The 18,582-nt window shown below is 48.5% G+C and overlaps 1 protein-coding gene across 1 annotated transcript; it reads left to right on the top strand.

Annotated features, from left to right (window-relative positions):
* Positions 1–5,990: 5,990 nt before the first annotated feature.
* On the top strand, positions 5,991–17,881 carry LBH (LBH regulator of WNT signaling pathway). Its single transcript, XM_005151855.4, has 3 exons — positions 5,991–6,051; positions 6,750–6,852; positions 15,393–17,881. The coding sequence occupies exons 1-3, from the start codon at positions 6,026–6,028 to the stop codon at positions 15,591–15,593; spliced, it is 330 nt and encodes a 109-aa protein (XP_005151912.1). The 5' UTR covers positions 5,991–6,025; the 3' UTR covers positions 15,594–17,881.
* Positions 17,882–18,582: the final 701 nt, after the last annotated feature.

Here is an 18,582-nt window from a genome sequence, read left to right as displayed (position 1 = left end):
CAGTGATTCAGTAAAGGATTCAATTTTTTAAATGAAAGTATCTTCCATACACTGATTCCAGCCAAAATGCATTTCATTTCCCCTGCTGGAATATAAATACTAACCCAGACACTCTTTATTCTTAGTGTGTCTTTTTGTTTTGGCATGATCCGGAGCCATGCCGAGATCTCACATCTTCCTCTGCCTTCCTTGCAGGCACTGGGTCCACAGTGCACCTCCAGAGCACACCAATGAAGATGCCTTCTCCTCTGAACACGGAGCTCTGCTGCTCATCCACACAGTTTTGGGTTCTGCAGAGGGATGGAGATGACACCTCCTTCTGCAGGCACCTGAAGGAGGTGCTAGTGGGACATCTAAACCATGCGAGTCCCATCAAACCCTCATGGTAAGAGTTTTGAGCCCAATTTTCTGCTGCTCAGTGGACTTTACGGCAAAATGGCTCTGAAACTAACAGCACAGAAAGCAAAGGTATGGACTGATTTATACCCCCTTCCTCAGCCCCACTCCTATCCTCCGTGATTTCTATGCTGTGTCTGCACAGAAAGTCAGGGAAGAGCTCTGTAGGCATCACCTTCCCCTTGTCCCCATTATGGAGACCAGTCTCAAGTGACAGAAATGCCCAGGTCTGTAGGTTATGTGGGGGCATGTCCAGGACCTTGAACCACTGAGTAAAAGACATGGGGCTCAGGAGCTGTGCTGCCTTTAGCAATAGAGAACAAAAGTAGGGAAATCCATCATATTTTGGGTTTCTTGAGACGGAGATTTGACCGTGTCCTCCATCCTTTCATCCCATCCATCGGCACCTCCTTGGCTCTCCCCTGCTTATCTACAGCTGCTGTCACTGCACCAGTAAAGACCCCAATTCTGTAAAGCCCTTAAGCACAAACTTAATTATCAGGACAAGCTTTAGGGCTTTGCTGGATGGAAACTTGCTGAGCCAACGCAGGCCAGCCTAGGAGGGCTGCAGGATCGGCCACAACATCCCTTTTCCTTCCTGGGGGCCAGTGTAAAATAAAACCAGGGGTGACCTTGCAAAAGTAGATTCAATTCCCAGCCCCTTGCAGCCCATCCGGGTCTGTAAGGTCAAAGCCCTCCACTCTGCCAACTGTATCCATCCTTCTCTCTCCTTGACATGGGACACAAATCCCATTTTCCCTCTTTGCTGGGGGGATGGCCATGCATTGAGTTGGGTTTGATTCTCAAGCACCATCTGGAAGTCGCAGCGGAATGCAATGCTCTGCGGAAAGTGGCTGGAAAGAATGACACCGTAAGAGCCTATTTTTTTCCCTAGGAAATAAATAGACCACGGGCCACAAATGTGGAGAGGGGAAGGTTCATGCCAGGTCAGGTGCAGGTAGGGCCATGCAGGGACAGTCTGGAGTTTGTCTGGGCAGTAGATGCTGCCTCTTAAGGAAGGTTTAGCTGGGCAGAGGCACATGGGACAGTCTCTGGTGATGCTACCTAGGTGGCAGGCTGTGGATGGCACTGGTTTCAACCTGTCTGGAGCATCCCTGGGCATGTATTAAGTCAGTGTCTGGTATGTATAGCAGATGTATACCTCTGTATAAGGGGGGGAGAAAAGCAAGGTACTGCAGGTAGCAGGGATCAGGGAGAAGCTGAGCACCCGTGCCCTGTCAGCTGACATGGGGTCTTTAATGCCCTGGGTGTCAGCAAGCTGGAGCTCGATGCCTGGCTCCGATGTGGCTGTGGTGGTGGCCTGGATTCAACTATTTTGAAGGGCACCGGCCGGTCAAGCCGAGCCCCAGATTTGAATTAGCTAAAATAGCTTTTTGCGAAACATGAGGATGGAGAGAAATGTTTCCATGGTTTTGTTTTTGAATTCCGAGTGGGAAGAGTTTATTTTTTCACTAGGAAACTTTCCCTGTAGGATTCATGATGCTGGCGGGGAGACAAGAGCCAGTGAGCTCCGCTCCCGAATGGAGGTGACCTTAGGGGTAACCCTGTGCCTGTCACGTCGCCTCGTGCAGCCTCACTTGCCCCGTTGGCAAAAGGCAATGTGCACGGCTGTGGTGGGTTGGGATGCCAGTGCTGCTGCAGGGATGCTCAGCTCCATGGCTAGCACGGTTAGCCCCTGTGCTACTACGTCTGGACAAGTAGTATGGTAATAGCTGCATGACTGGAGGTAGCTGCAATGAAAACTTACACTGCAAGCAGATTAGGGGAAAACCTGGGGAAATGACCCCCCAGTAGTTTTATTTCTCCTTGGCTCTGGTTATGTACAAGTGCCTTGTGTGGGGATAGCGATGGTCTGTTCCTCACCAGCATGCTGCTCCTCCTGCCAGTTTGTAATGTACAAGTGAAAGGCTGTTACCACTCATTTGTCCTCTGTTGGTTTATGCTGTCCTAAAAGGAGAACTATTACAGAGATTTATAAAATAAAAGCAAAATATTACGGAGATTTATAAAAATAACTGAAGAAAAAACCCTGCAATAACAGCTCATCTGGTTTCAATCATTTCAGTGCCCTGGAAATGAGTTTACGCCAGGTGAGAGTCCAAGTGCCTGCAGGTTACCATGTAGTCCCAAGTGTTCAATGCAAAAACATGTAGCAGTGAAACAGGCAGCTGGTGAGCACTCAAGACAAGGAAAGAAGTGGAAATCAGGGCAGGCTGGGCTACATTTACTAGAACTGACTGACAAGAAAAGGATAAAAAATGGCAATTTGAAGTGTTTGCATCTTGCTTCTGTCCCTGGAGCAGAGCACAGTGGTTCATTCTCATTTGCAATTAAATACTTTGATCTGATCCCATTTTATTCTCTCCTCTCCTGTACTGCTTTATGGCTGTAGTGCTATTGGTGGCAGAGAACGCCTCTTGCTTTGCATCCCGAGAAGAGTGAAAATTGGCCTTTAGCACCTGGGATTTAATGAAAACTGATTGCTTGGACATGTGGACTTCTAAGGCAGCAGCTCAGCAGCTCAAGAGTTAATGGGGCTCCCCCACTTTCAGCCCAGACGTTGTTATAAAGGCTTATCTATAATGGAGAGCTGGTTATTATTAAGGTAGGGACTGCAGATGGGGGTACAAAACTCCTCCTGCTCTGCCTCTGTAGCCCCAGCTTTTCATGCCTGCCTGGGGCAAGCAAAGGAGGAGGCACAGCTACTACAGGACAACTCCCCTTCATGGAGAACATCTTCCCAGGCTTATAAAACACCCTCTTTCACTGGGATACCTGAATATCCCCACAAAGACTTTCCCCAAGGGAAGGGCCAAAGATGCAGCATTCCTGGTACACACCTCACGCAAGGAACATTACAGTTCGGGGAGGGATGAGGCCACCCCTGCTCCAGCAAAGCACTGGAGCTGATGGAAATCACGGGAGGTGTGCCTTTGCTTTCAGAAAGACTATTAACACACTTATGGTTAATCACACACATAAATCTCACTGTGGCTTAAAGCCAAAGTGAGCAATAAAAGCTCACCGATCCCCAGGCCTCCCGACGGGAATAGGCTGGAGCTGGGGTTGATGTTCTCACCAAGTCGCTGGGAAGTAACCTGTGCCCTCAGCACGTGCATGAGCAGGGATTCCTGTTGGTTTCCCCCCCCAAAAACCCTGTTACCTGGGTAGAACATCGAAATGATCTGCTGGGATGGCAAGGCAGGTGTGCAGAGGACATGGCTGAAGAGCCAGTCTGAGCTGCTTTATCTCAGTGGTGGCTGTGGGAGGATGAGCCCTGGTCCTGTCCCTTCTGGGGTTCAGGTGTATCAAGAATTAGATGTTTCAAGGGATGTGCTTTCCAAGGAGGAGAAAACCTTGAGCCTCAAGCACTGCCAAGTGTAGAAGGGAATTTAGGGAGATCTCTGTGTGCAAGAAGAACTTGGGGGCATGGGTGTTTTTTGTTGGCTTTTGTTTTGTATGGACAAGACCAGGAAATCCATAGCAAGTACGTGTTTATCTGAGGGAGATAGGCCTGTTTCTGATGAAACATCCTGGGGGATTAAGCTATGGCCCCATCTCACATCCCATGTTTCAGTTGGGCACAGTGGGAGATGAGGGCACTTGGGGGAAGGATATACATTTGAGACCTCATATTATGGATCAACAAAGGCTGACGCAGCACCCTGCCTTTCTCCTCGCCCCAGAATGCTCTCCTAACTCTTGCACATACCACCAGGCTCTGACTTAGACTGCTCAGCTTCAAAAGAAGACTTCTGAAAGTCAAGTCTTTGTGTTCTCTTAGGGCAGAAGTTAGCAAAGCCAGTAAGCATGAGCGTGTGTGTCCTGGGGTACAAAGCAGAAGCCAGGCCAGATAAACACAGGGGAGCCATTTCCCCAGCACTTTGGAGACATGGTTGTCTTCTTACCCCTCTCCCCAGCTCCAAACCTCATTATCAGGATGCTCAATGGGACAAGGGGATGCACACAGCCCACCCTGCTGCCTGCCTCCCATTAAGCTCATGGAAGGTTACTGGTGGCTCTTTGCAGCGAGCTTGCCCGCACCCACCTGCATTTCCACACATCTACAGAGGCTAGGTCAGCTCTTTGTGATTCGTTTTAATCTGGCACAAAGCAGCAGCTTGATGCAAAACACCCACAAGCGCTCCCATTATATAATATGAATCTGAGAAGATTAAATTATCCGGTCTGAGGAAACACATGCACGTCTGTATGTACACAGCTATACACAGGCTGGGGCATGGCTGAGCGGAGCTGAGGGCAAAGCTTCCCTTCAGGAACATTGAACTTGCACTTGTAAGCACTTGAAGGGACAAATGATGTGTATACACATGTGCATAGACACGTGTATGAAGTGCTGCAGCAGCTCTATGCCCTGCCTTCACTGTGAGGCACTGGCACAGGTTGCCCAGAGAAGCTGTGGCTGCCCCATCCCTGGCAGTGTTCAAGGCCAGGTTGGACAGGGCTTGAAGCAACCTGGTCTAGTGGAAGGGGGTTTGGAACTGGGTGAGTTTTAAGGTTCCTTCCAACCCAAACCAGTCTGGGATTCTATGATTCAAAGATGATGCAAAAAGCATTAGTAGCTGTGTGCTTTGTCATCCACTTCCCTGGCAAAATCTGAGCAGCAGTGTGGAGCCACAGGTGGAACAAAACCAGACACTGACTTAAGCTTTACCTGCCAGCACAGGGCAAGATGCTGCTCACTGGGAGGGGCAAACAGAGGATTGAGCAGTCCCCCAACCACCCAGCATCTCTCAGCAGCCTTGGGGAGCCTGGCTCATCCTGTGGCCAAAGGCCCTACCCTGCACAGCACAAGCTCTGTCAGTGATGGATGTGCACAGCCTGGGCTTCAGCTGGGTTTGGGGGTGCCCAGACCTTTTGCCCAAGGGCATATTTTACCTTCCAGCAGTTTAACGTCGGGAAGGAAAGAGAGGAAATGTGCTTCACCTATAGCTGCCCATGGCATATGGATTCATCTCCTTCTCCCGTAACTTCTCGTTATTGATTCACATTGTTTTGTCAAATACAGCTCTGCCTCGGGAAGCTTCCTGCTCTGCTTGTACTCCAGCTCAAGGGGCTGGCACAGGGGGTGTCCAGAGAGGAGCAGGGCTGCAGCTTCCTGGGCCGGGAGCCTGTGCCGGAGCCGCCTGGCTTTGCCCACTGCCATCCCCTGCAGACAAAACCGGGCACGGGCGATGCTCGGGCAGACACACAGAGCATCCCCCCCCCCGGTACCCCACTGAGGTACCCCCCTCCCGGCACCGGCAGCGGCCGGGCCGAGCTCCCCACAGCCTCCCGCTCTGAGCCACGTGCCCCTCACACCAACCCCCCTGTAGGCGGCGGGGCGCGCCGAAGCCATTCATGAAAATGTGACGTCAGCATTGGGGGCGGAGCCTCGGTCCAGGCCACGCCCCCCGGAGCCATTTAAGGCTGCGCGGCAGCGGTCGCGGTGCTCAGACGGGCGGCAGCAGTGGTGGGGTACGGGTGTTTTGGGGCTCCGGTTCGCAGCCATCGTCCCGCAGGGTCCGTGTGCTCCGCGGTGATTGTGGGGTCGCGTCTCCCGCACCCCCCATCCCCGAAGGCTCGGGGCAGCCTCCGCCGAGACTTCATGTCTGTGCTGTGTCCCCTGCCCTGGTGAGTGCAACACTGGGTTAATCGGTACCAAGCGCTTCCCTCACTGGGATTCTGTGGGGGCCGCGTGGGGGGGCTGGAAGCGGAGCCCGGTCTTCCTGGGATGAGGTCCTGGAAAGTGTTTTCCTGGGAGAGGGGAAAAAGAGGTGTCAGCGGCGGGATGAGCCGCACCGGAGGAACCGCGATCTGTGGGAATTCGCTTCACTTTCTCGAGCTGGGAATGCCATTAAGGCTGGAAAAGCAGCGCTGGAATTGGCGCCGTGCGAGCCGCTGGTGTGGGAAGTCCCGGAGGTTGTAAAATAAGTCAGCGGGAGCTAAAACACAGCAGCTTGGAAAGAAAGGGGAGAAAAAGATCAACCCCCGCAGCGCTCGCACTTTATTGAGTGTTGTTTTACTTCCCCCCCTTAGGGGGCAGAGCTGGAGGAAGTGAAGAAGTGAAGCCCTGCTCTGGAAGCCTCCCGAGGGGTTCTCGGGGGTTTGTTCTTGGGGAGCAAGCAGGGAGATGCTCCCAGGGGCGGGGGGTAGCGCTGGTTTGCGAGATGCTGAGATTTTGCACCCCTTTTTAAAGGGGGTAGGAAAGGAATCCAGAGAGAGACTGTGGGCAGCTTCTGCAGCTTGCTTTTCTATCACACTGCTACTTAAACCTGCCTTGGTCCTCCTGGAGCCCTTCAGAGTATTTGAATCCTGTCTTTTGTTTCTAGCTCTGATTATCTGAGATCAGCTGAAATGACTGAAGTGATGATGAACACCCCAGCTATGGATGAGATTGGGCTAAGCCCCCGAAAGGACGGCCTGTCGTATCAGGTAAGTGCTTTGCCAGCTTCTTAGGCAGTAATCCCCTATGGAATTGCTTGGGCTGGACTGCAGACTTGGTCTAATGTACCTTTCCATAGCCTGACCCAATCGCAGGTCTTGCTGTAGTGAGAACTAGTCAACAGACTGGAATGCTTGCTTGGCAGGAGATGGTTGTCTAAAATACCGCTTGATATCGGACCAGATTGGCAGAGGTCTTGGCTATTTCCAAAGGGATTGAGCCCCTACACATTCAGTGTTTATGGGGGCTCAGTGGGAGACAGCGTGAACAGTTACAGAAGGGTTTGCACCGCTCACTGGGCAGAGAGGACTCTTAAGGTATCTACAGCATGACATACAGATGACCTGCCTAGAGCAGGGGAGAGTTCTTTATATGGCATTTAGAATTTTGGGGTCTGTTTCTTGGTTATCCAGATTCATGGTCCTATTGGAGCTGGTAACACTCTTCTGTAAGACATGGTGAAGCCCAGAGACAGCCTAAACAAGCCTTGAAGTGTCACTGGAGATAGTGGTGCCTGGAGGCATGAGCTGCATTCATTCTGAAAGTTCTGAGCAATGTCATTAGCTATTAACCTCTAGATCAATGAGTGGGGTTAAGATGTGGTCTTAGAAACTAGCTTGAGCCTTAATCCTTTAGTCTCAATATCCCTTTCATTTCTTAGCTTGTGTTAATTGAAGGGCAAGTTGTGCATCTTAGCCTACTAGATCCGTGTTTTCCTATTCTTCCAAGAGACTTGTTGATGGGATTTAACACAGGCAATGTGTGCGTGCAGTTGACTCACATCTGGTCTGTGTGTTGGGTGACTCTTAACTGGCAGATCCCGATGCAGGGCTCTTCATCTGCAGATGTTACACAACCTGCACAGAGGCAGTTGCTCTAAGTGTGCATTCAAATGAGGCATGCTGTTATAGCTCATTTTTCAGATGTAAATATGCAAGTATACAAGGCAGCAGCAATGCACTGAAGCATGAAGTCAACTGAACTTAGGGCTTCCAGCCAAAGCCATGAGGAGGAAGAGGGGCTACATCACTTTTTTTGGTCAGAATTCTGGATCTGAATAGTGAAAGTTCTTTGGTTTATACCTGTGCTGTGCATCAGTGCTTGTGTTAGTGGAAAGCATATGGCCTTTATTTCCTATAAAGGGACTGTACAGCAATGAGGGTGTTTGTTAAACCTGAAGCAAACAAACTAGCCTGTATGGGATGCTCAATTGTCTTTTATGGTCACTTTATAAAGAGGCTTAACCCAGTCAGGTCAATACTTCTATTTACTTATACAAATTTTCCAGTGAGAAGCAGGATGTAGGTGCTCAGCTTGTTCTAATGATTGCTTCAGCGAGGTTTTTCCCCTGATGCTAATGACCTTGATAAGTCTGCTTGGGACAACTGGGGAACAGGCCTGTTCAGTTTTGAGGAGATCATCTGAATATGAAGGTATGTGAGTCATAAATGCTGGCAACTCATATCTATGTAGGGCTTTTGCATCCTGGATCTCTTCTTTATAGTGATAGAGTCATAGACGACTTCTTTCAAATGCCTGCAATAGCTGGGGACTGCCTGTTGGTGCTTCACCTAGATGTAAGCCATACTGATGGCAGGAATGGGTGAGGTGTTGAAATGGATGATACTGATGGAGTACTAGCAGTGTGTGGGCTGTGTACAAGGTCTGCCTCTAAATCAGATTAGTGTAAAGAGGATTGGGGAGCAGGCTCCTGCCTGTCTTCTCTGGCTGAGGATGTCACAGTGTAAAACAGTAAGTTGAAAGCATCCTTAAAGAGCTGAAAACTCAAGTTAAAACAGCAAGGACAAATCTGATGCAAATCACATCATGAGCTCTTTGTTCTACCTCAGACTTCGGTGCCTTGTGCTTCATCTTGCTCATGGAGGGAGTTTGGTACATGGAAAACTATGCTAGTCTAAGGACTGTAGTGCAATAACTTAAAACCAGACAGGGCTAATGGAGCATGACGGCTCCTACACTGGGGCTTGTTGTTCTAAGCTGCAACATCTTCCCCTGCTCATCTGCAGTTGGGCATTCGTGATGGGAGCATAACAGCCTTTGGCTGACTATGAGGGGCAAAAAAGTGGAGCCAGAACTGGGAGAGGCAAACTTCCAGCTTTGAAGGTTTCTCATGTTCAAGTAGTAGAATTGGGATTTACTTTGCTGCAGAGATGGCCTCAAACCAAGGTTCAGAATACCCCTCTTTGGGCTGAGCAGAGCATGGACTGCCTGGGAGGTGGTCCATAAGATGCTAGCTGTGAGCTTGGGGGCTGCTTCTGCCACCATGTGCAGACATGAAACTGTCTGGAGCAGAGGAAATGGGCAGCAGCTTTGTGGGAGCTGTAAAGCACATCAGTATCTGCCACAGACAGACTTGTCCTACCAGCAGTATGGTTCCAAAGTGGTTTTGCCTTTACTTGGAAGCAAGCTGAGGAAACTAACTCCTGCCCTGAGTATAAACTTCAGCAGTCTGATTCCTCTGTCTTGTGGAGTTCACTGAACTTCAGGGCTCCTGTCTGTCTCACTGATTATGGAAGGAACTTGGCTTGTTATCTTCTTCCTTCTGCCTTCTCTACCCCTTTGCCTTTGCTCATGGTCTGGAGCGTCTGCCTAGAGATCAGCTGAAGCTGTGCACCTTGCCCCAGTGAAGCTTCCTGGCCTTTGCTGGGCTGCCCATCGCTGCTGTTCAAGCACTGAAGTGAAAAAACTCAGACTGCAGAAGTCATATGTGTGTAGGCTTAGTAATTTGTATGTTTCCACTTGCAAAATGCACTTTCTCAGCATAGAAATGCCTTTTTCCAGTTAATATGCAAAATGCTTGTAAGCCAATGTGCTAATTTGAAGATGTTTCTGTGCGAAGCAGCTTTTGTTACTGTATTTGTGCTGTAAAGCTGCTCTCTGAGCCCCCTGAAGATGATTTAGCCTGAGCAGAAGTGAATGGTGAAATCGGGGCATTAATCTCGGAACAAGGTGGCACAGACAAAACAGAAGATGCAGCTTTAGAGATGATGTCATGCTGGGTCTTGTGCCTGCAGTGAAGAGCTATTTCTGGATCTTTAATAGATGTCCCATAATTCCCATGGGACTTACTAAACAAAAAACTCCTTGAAATGCAAGTGATGGCTCAAGATGCCCCTGCTACAAACAGATGTGCCTATGGAGGGCTTCATGGGCTTCCTGCCTTGCAGTCTCCACTGAGCGGGGTCCTTTTCACTGCCAGTCAGAGCTAATCTACTGTTTCCTGTTTCCTAGCCCTTAGATATACCTGTTCTCTGAACAGCCTCCTCAGCACCCCCTCAGCTTGTCCTCTGCTGCCATAGCACAGCAGCACAAATGATGCTACAGAAACCAAGGCTGAATTAATCATTTCGTGGAGCTGTTGTCAAGAGATTGCCTTGCTTCTTGGAAGTGGTGTGGGGTCTGAGCACAACTGAAATCACTTTAATGCCCAAAGTGTTTTATTTTGAGCTAATGCTGTGTCCTGAGTTGAGTGTGCTACTTTGCTGCAGACTGGCTTGCTGGTCCTATGGGACCTTAGGCTCCCTTTTAGGACATTGGTGTGGGGAGGCTCAACTTGCCTCATGCCATCAGCTGGGGTTTGGTTGTCATGGGGAACTTGAGCTCTTTAGGTCATGATCACATCATGCTGGTATCTGTCTAGGTTAATCACATCTACAGTTAGCTGTGAATCATGCCAGACTGAATCTAGGTAAATAGGCTTAATGCTCTACCTGGTGTCGAGGGTGAAAGCTTGGGTTGTCTCTGTTGGTGGGGAAGTAATATTTGGTGAATGCAACACCTTCACGAGCACCTGTGAAGCACTGACTTTCCTAAGGAGCTGTGCTACTTGGTGCTCCCAACCTAAACTGTAGGACTGACACGTTATTGATCCAGGGGCTGATGGCAAAGGCTGGAAATTGAGCTTCTTCTGATAGCCTTGCTTGCTTGTAGGTGCTTCATGTCTGTGCAGCCTTGATTTGTGCAGGGGAAGTCCTGTGATAGAGCTGATGCTTGCTACTATGGAAGGCCTTGAGACTGGGCTGCAAAAAGATGGGGTTAGCAAGGGAGTTGAAGATAACTTACACAGCACATCCAGTGCATGTTACTAGACAAGATCAGTAGACTGAGTCAATGTGTATTCCAGGGTCTGGGATGTTAAATGAGGGCAGAAGCAGGATATGGGATAAACAGAGCCAAAACTCATCATGCTTGCAGCTGTGCTACGCAAAAGAAGTGTTCCACTGAAATGCAAACTGGAGACAGGAGCTCATTACATCTTGGTGCATGTGTTTTCCTCCCTGCTTGATACCTTGTTCCTCTGATGGAAAATTGCTGTGATGTATGAAGTTTCCCTGCCACTGTGTTCCAAGATAGGACAATCTGTGACTGGGGAGTTGTCATATTTCATAAACCTGAGTCACAGGCTGCTGTGTGCATACTAGATGGAGCTCGGTTTCGAGTCATGACTGCTGTGTGAGTAAATATAGGCATTAGCACTGTTAGAGCTGGAAAATTCCTCCAAAGAGGGCACTGAGAGATGATTTAAGTATTTCCTGAAGTGAGCTTGCCATGCTTCTCAATGGCAGTAAAGTTTTATTTTGAGAGCTGAAATGATGACCTGGGGTTTGGAATATTGGCTTGATACTGCTGACGAGGCACAAAACTTGGCTTCTGTTTTTTACTGGGAAGGGTGAGTGATATGTGTACATCAGGGCATGTTCTGTACCTGAAGTGGTATGCCTCTCAGTATAGAGCTTTCAGTCTTGGATAGTATTACCATAGTGAAGCAAAGCTTTTTTTCCCCCCAAGACAGTAACTTAATTTGGAAAGATCTCATTGCTTTAGTCTCCCTGTAATAGAATTGAAATAGTTGTCTCCCCTCCCATGGGGATGAAAAGCATTTTAACTATGGGTGTTGGTATGGAGGACACATGTGGAAGTTGTTTTGAATTTACAAGTGTCAGTTGGATTATCGTAGTGCTGAGCTAATCCTCTTAACTCTCTGCCATCTCTCCTGCTTTTGGTGTTTCTCAGCATTCACAGGGGTGGAGAGGGTATGAGCCTCCCCAGGGCAATGAAAACTTTCCATTCTTGTTGCCAAGGCTTCATTCAAAGATAGAGCTGGATCATCTGAAACAGGCAAACATGGTCTAAAATCATTGAGAGTCTGTTTCAAGTTATGTTTTTTCACTGCCCTTTCCAGCTGCGAGGCAGGAGTTTGGTTGATCTGTAGGTGACCTGGATCAGTCCATGAGGAGAGTGGTTCCAAAGACACCATCTGGAGAGGCCTTCGTTTGTGTTGAGTAGTGCAAGAAGGAACATATATGTCCTCTTTGAGCTCAAAAGGTGTTGAATGTATCTCTCCATGGGCTGGGAATTGGGGCTCAGCTACAAAAGGGGAGCTCTGCCAAAGCAGTTGCAGCCTCTCATGCTGCATCATGCAAGGGGGTGTGTAAGAGGGCTTTGAATTGCTGCTAAGTTTGGGTTTCGATAGCCTTCACAACCAGCTGGTGGCTGTCACTTGTCTTCCCCATCAAGTGACCAGATCAACTAGAGGTAGGCATCCACTTCACTTGTGTGCAAGGTGTCTCCCTCTGATGAACAAGAAGCTAACCCCTTGCTGCTGGGCTCTTTGGGTGGTGGGGAGATGCAAGGTCTTCCTCCCACATGTGTGAACTGGGTACTGTGAGCAGAAAGGCTCATAAGCAGGCTTTGCTAGGCAAGCTGCCCTGGCTGTTGTGCAGAAGGGTGCAGAGCTCACAGATCAGAGCTGAGCTAGAGCATTCCCAGTGGGGACCTTGCTGCAAGCTTGAAAGTTGTTGTTTTCCCTTCCCATTGTGTAAAGCTGGAGTGGGACCAGATTAGGCATATGGGACCAGCAAATGCAGTGTGCCGCTGCTGGTGTGGAGCAGCAGAAAACTGGTGCTTGCTTGTTTTAATAGTCTGGCAGTGCAGCTTATTTTGGGGTGAGTGGGGAGGCCGGTTTGGACTAACATTTCCATGTGGCTTCCCCAGATGTCCAGCTCAGTCTTAATCTGAAACCCTGTTTTCTTTGGTCCCGATGCCTGGCCTGCCACGACACCCTGCTTGTCACATGTGAGGAAATCTGCCTTTGTTGTAGTTTTTCCATTGCCCGTCCCCACCCCTTGAAAGTGCAGTTGCAACATCTCCCTTCATGCTGCCTCCACGATTAAAAAGCATGACTTAGTGGAAAAAATCCTGACCTTCTTGGGTTCGGCCTGTCCTGCAGCTGTTGGAGATAAGATTGTGCTGGGGGGGTTTAGTATTGAAAGAGCTGCACACCACGTTTTGTGGGTATTTGTTTGTAAGGAAGTGACTGCTACTTAGCTTCTGGAAAAAATCTGGCAGCCTATTTTCAAAGAAATTGCTCCAATTTGACCTAATGTGCTTAAAATGATAGCAGCCAAAGGTTAGCTTAATTATTATACTCCTATTTTTCTTGCACAGGAGGCTATTTTCATGACATTATCAGCTTATGTAACCTCCTGAACCACACTTCTTTTTTCCATTGCAACCTTCTAAACCATGTAATGTCAAGGGTATTTTTTTTCCTATCCTGAGTTTAAATAATGAGTTGATGCTTAAAAGCCACTGACTGAACTTCCAGTAATGCACCTCATATCTGAAACTGCCTTTGTTTGGCTGAGCAGAAGCCACAAAGCTCCCAGAAACAGTTGTGCTGGGGGTGACTAAGAGCAAGTAACTTACCCTACAATGCTCATGTTTATATGGCCACTCTCAAAGACTTCCCTTGCTCTTGTGCACTTGGAAAGCATATGGAAGGTGGGTGGTACAGTGGAAGCTGGGCTCCTGTATCACCCTGCCCGGGACCAGATGGATGTGTGTGAACAGCCCTAATTGTGCATTTCCTTCAGTTAACCTTGTCTGACTGCATAAAGTAGTAACCCCAATGGCTTTCTCATGTTGGTAACCTGATTGCCCCAAAGCTTTGGATGCAAGGAAGAAGCTGGACAGTAGAACACTGAATATATTGACAAGGAGGTAATGGTGTTAGCTGCTAGGCTGAAGAACCAAGTTGGTGCAATGCTCCACTTTGGGGTTTGGGCCAGGGCTTACCAAGGCAGTGGGTACCTGCATGGTTGCTATGAGCAGAATGATACTTCATGGTTAATGCTTAGGGTTCCTTGATGGGGAGCTTTTGTAACTGGAACCACAAAGATCAAAGCACATCAGATCTTGCTCTCAAACTGAGGTACTTGGCAAGCAGCATGCTTGAGGCTGGTGGTGCTGTTCCCTGCAAAGATGCTCTTACAGCTCACTTGAATTCAGGTGGTGTTTGAAGGAAAGTACAGTGCCTGACTCCTCACCCCATCTGCAACCTGGAGGGGAAGACACATTTTGTCATTATTTTGGGGGTGTTTAAAGACACCTGTAATGAAAAATGTGCACTCTGATAAAATTCTTTAAGATAGAGATAGTAATTGTTTAATATTCTGGTTATCAACCACAGGGGTTCTGATGTGGCAATTGGCTCTTGTCACCTGGGAGTTCTCCTCTGGATGAGCTGGGGTTTGAAGCTGTTCCCCTAGTAGGGCATCCTTAAAAGTACCAGCAACCTCTTCGATTCACATTGTGATCTGAGTCATGCAAAGCTCCTGCTAACACTGCAGCTGGCAGTTTTTCCTCTTCCCCTGTCTTTGCCTCAGTTCAGAATCGAAGTGTGAGTACTCTTGGCACTGCCAGGAAGTATGGGTTCTGGTGCTGCTGTAACATATGAGCTTGTACGTCCATGTGGAATGGAATGAGTAAGGTACTGTTCTGTGCATCTAGGGGTGCTGGAGATAACGGGTCCTCATTGCTTGCACAAGCAATATAGTGCATAATTGCTGACTGCTGCAGGTACCTCCTGCCTGAAGAAATATGGTTGTCTCCAACCCATCCATAAAATGCACGTCTTTCTGCTGAGTTTGCTGAAGTGTGGTAGCTGTAGCATGCAGAACATTGCTAAAATTGTCTCTAGAATACAGCTGAACTTCTTTCAGCCTGGTGCTGTGGCTCTGGAGAGGTACCAGATGCAGGCCCTTGCTGCAAGGGTCTGGACTGCCCTAGCACTGGGTTACCATGTACCCTCTCCCCTCGAGCAGCAGAGCCTGGAGCACAAGCCTGTTCTATGCAGCTTGACCAGCGGCAGGAAATGAGATCTCAGATTGTCTGATCGAGATAGCTCTGTGTGCAAACTCATGAGCATTAATGCAGAAGCACTGGGTGAGGGTGAGGTGTGTTTGGACAAATATCCAAAAGGGCAGATGCCTATTTGCTGAGCATTATCCAAGCAAGCATGTGCTTTGGAAGCCTCTTGGGTAGCGCTGGTTTCCAGTACTCGGAGATTAGGGAAGCTTATTTCCAAGTTCAAGAGTCTTTCCATCACCCAGTGGTTTACTTTGTGCCCAGACAAGTCTGCCCTGGGGACCCGAGTGTCTTCAGTTTGGTTTTGGCTGAGACTGCTTGAAGGCAGCCCCTCTCACAGACTGTTTCTTGGCTCTTTCAGATCTTCCCCGATCCCTCGGACTTTGACCGCTACTGTAAGCTGAAGGATCGCCTGCCCTCGATCGTGGTGGAGCCGACGGATGGGGACGTGGAGAGTGGTGAGCTGAGATGGCCACCCGAAGAGTTCCTCGTGCAGGAGGAGGAGGAGGAAGAGGAAGAAGAGAACTGTGAAGACGCAAAGAAAGACAACAAGGAGCAATAAATGGCATCAGAGGAAAGGCAAGGGACTGCACCCTTCTGAAGGAAGAGCCACGCTTCTTTTGAGAGTCTTTTTAAAGGAAAAGACAAGTTCAACTTTGCACCTGCGAGATCTTAGTTATTTTGTAATTCTCTGTATTGAGAACTGAAGCCCTCGGTGTCACCAGACCTCCTGAGGAAGGAAGGAAGTAACGCAGAGAAATGTTTGCTGTTCTCGAGATCATTATCTGTATTTTTCCGAGGTGGAGGCAGCAGTGAAATTCCAAGCACATGGCAGAGGGTGACCATGCGAGGGACCGCTGGAGGGGGGAGCTCGGGGAGGGGAGGAAAGCCAGAGGTGGCAGCACTCAGTCTGGAGCTGCCTCCAGCTAAAAGCATGAGAACAGAGCTGTAATCCCTCAGATTCGCCTTTCTTACAGCTTCCATTTGTGTGTCAAGGGGTGGAAAGGTGTCCGTAGTGTCCGTAGCGAGGCATGGCTGAAGGCTCTACTGATGAGGGGCCTGTAGCTCTCCCCAGTTTGGCACCTCCTAGGGTAACATGAGTGTCTGTAGGAATAATTGGGTTTCTTGCTCTTGCTGTTGAGCCTGTTTTCCAACCACTTTTCCCAAAGCTGTTTTCTCCCCCTCTGCCTTTAGACTCTCCATTGCTGAACAGCTGTATTTGCAGGGTAATATTAGGCTGCTGCTTGTCATCTCTACTGCGAGGCCCTAGTTTATCTTGCTGGTGGTTAGTGTGAGGTAATGCGCATCGGATGGAAAGATGCTTTTGTCTGCAGCAGGAGCTCACGTAGGTTTTAACACTTCAGATTTTCCTCTCATATTGTCTGTGGCTGCTTTGGTCTCATCTTGTACAGCTCCCAGAGCCAGAGAGTGGAGGTTAAGCCTCCTTACCTTGGGGTCCATGAGGCTGTAGGGTTTCATGTCTCCAGCTTGCTGGTCAATGGGCTTGAGAGAGCTGGGGTGAGGGATCTCTTCCAGCTTTGCACTGCAGGACAAGCTGGTAGAGGTGTGCATAGTGGGGAGTACTGCCAGACCTGAGGTAATCCAAAGATGTAACACTTGGATCTAGTGTGGATCACCAGTGGGAAAAGGGGGTTTGCAGAAGGGGTCTGTTGGGAGAGGATTAGCCTGGGTGTCCTGAGACAAGATGTGGTTTTACTTCATAGCAAGGGGAAGACATTCATGAGCTGCAGGGTGGCTTGCAGAGTCTGTGGTTGTGTCCTCTTCACCATATCCTGCTTCAAGGAAAAGTCATCTGTCTCTGTTTGGGGAGGAGGCCAGTCTGCTGCCAGACAGGGTAACCTGCTGCTTTGCTGGAAAGAGATCTTGCAGCTTTGGGGACCAGCTTGGGAGCCAGTTGGTCTTGGGATAGGATGAGAACAGGTACCACCTAAACCAAATCTGGGGTCATGGAAGAGAAAAATGTCAAGGCCTTAACCAAACTTTCATAATAATCCCAGTGCCACCTCCCCCCTTTGCTTATAACTGGTTCCATTTTTAAAACCTATTTGGACATGTGTGTATTTGTATTTTTAATACCTCATGAGTAGTAAAACGCTGGTGGGGTTGGGAACTGCTTTTAACATATTGGCAGGATTGTTTTAGTCTTGTCTTGCTTGTGTTTAAACATAATGGCAATAATTTATCAGCTCTGCATAACTGTTTTGGACAGATAGGAGTTTGGAGGGGAGTTAGCACAAAGCAGGAGAAATTCAGTGTTCCTACACTGCGGCTGGTCTCTGGTCCAGCAGTGCAGACCCGGTTATACATGCTCCTTGCCTGTCTTGGTGGACAGTTGATCACCAAATGGTCATGATGTGGTGATACCATTTTCTCTAGTGATGGGTTCAGCTGTTGTACCTGTAACACTTGTTCTAGTCTTGCTGTCTTACTGGAATGAGCTTGTACACCTGCATACCAGCCAGTCATCTTACTTCTAAGTGTTACTCTCTATTGGTCTCTACTGTCTGTACCACCAAGTCAAAGCTGTATATCAAAGATATTACCGTATGGGCAGCAGTGAGATGGCAATCCTTGGACTTTAGGCCTGCTGTCTGCCCTAAAGACTTGCATATTTCTGTCTGCATCCTTTTTTTGGAAGTATTGTGTATATTTCTATTTGTTGTTGAGCGTATCTAAAGAACAAAGCACTCCAGTAAATCTCCTGTTGTATGATATACATTCTATATTTCTGTAATTCTTTTTGAGCCTCAGGGAGAAGCTAGCATTTTTTTCAAACTACATTTTTGTCACTGTGACAGTTGTAAATAAAGTTTGAAAATGCTTTCCAAATATTCTGGCTCTGTTCTTCCTGCCAAAGCGGGTTTGGGATGGTTGACCTTCCATGTAGTGGCCAGTTCTTGTGTTTGAGGTCTGGGTGTACTGACTTGAAAGGCTAATGCAAATACCAGAATAGACTCATGTCTATCAGTTGAGGCTGTTCTGTGAACATGGATGTGGCTGACCTCAGAGCATGCCTTATGGGATTATAAACCTAAATCGATTTAGGGTGAGGTGAGCAGCATTTTTGCCTCTACCTACAGTTGCTTACTTATTACTGGGTGAAAGGCTGCAGGAAAGTGGTACTCCATCCTGGATCTGGAAAATCTGCATTTATATCTATAACTGTATATCAGTAATCTATGTCTACCCCTTTACCTAACCTTTCAGAGCAGAAAGTTACGGACAGCGGTTATTCATACCTGCTTGTAGTACTAATGCAGTACCTGTGCTTGTTCCCTGCTTGTGCTGAGCAACAAGCATGAGGAGAAGCCTTGCCATGCTGAGTGCTGTAAGGGTCTCAGTTGAGCTACCTGGGGTTGTCTGCTTTGGCCAGTTTGGGTCTACAGGTCAGCTCTGCTTGAGTAGTTGGTTGCATCTTGCCACACACCGATGGCTGTGTGCTTTGGCTCATAGTGCTGCCAGAGGAAGAGCTGGAGGAAATGGCATTTTGGAGTATGATTCTGAACTTGTTTGGTACCAAGGCAGTGTGC

Source organism: Melopsittacus undulatus, chromosome 3, assembly GCF_012275295.1.
Source record: "Melopsittacus undulatus isolate bMelUnd1 chromosome 3, bMelUnd1.mat.Z, whole genome shotgun sequence".
NCBI lineage: Eukaryota > Metazoa > Chordata > Aves > Psittaciformes > Psittaculidae > Melopsittacus > Melopsittacus undulatus.
The sequence above is the reverse complement of the archived record's forward strand: the minus strand, read 5'-3'. Positions and strand labels throughout refer to the sequence as shown.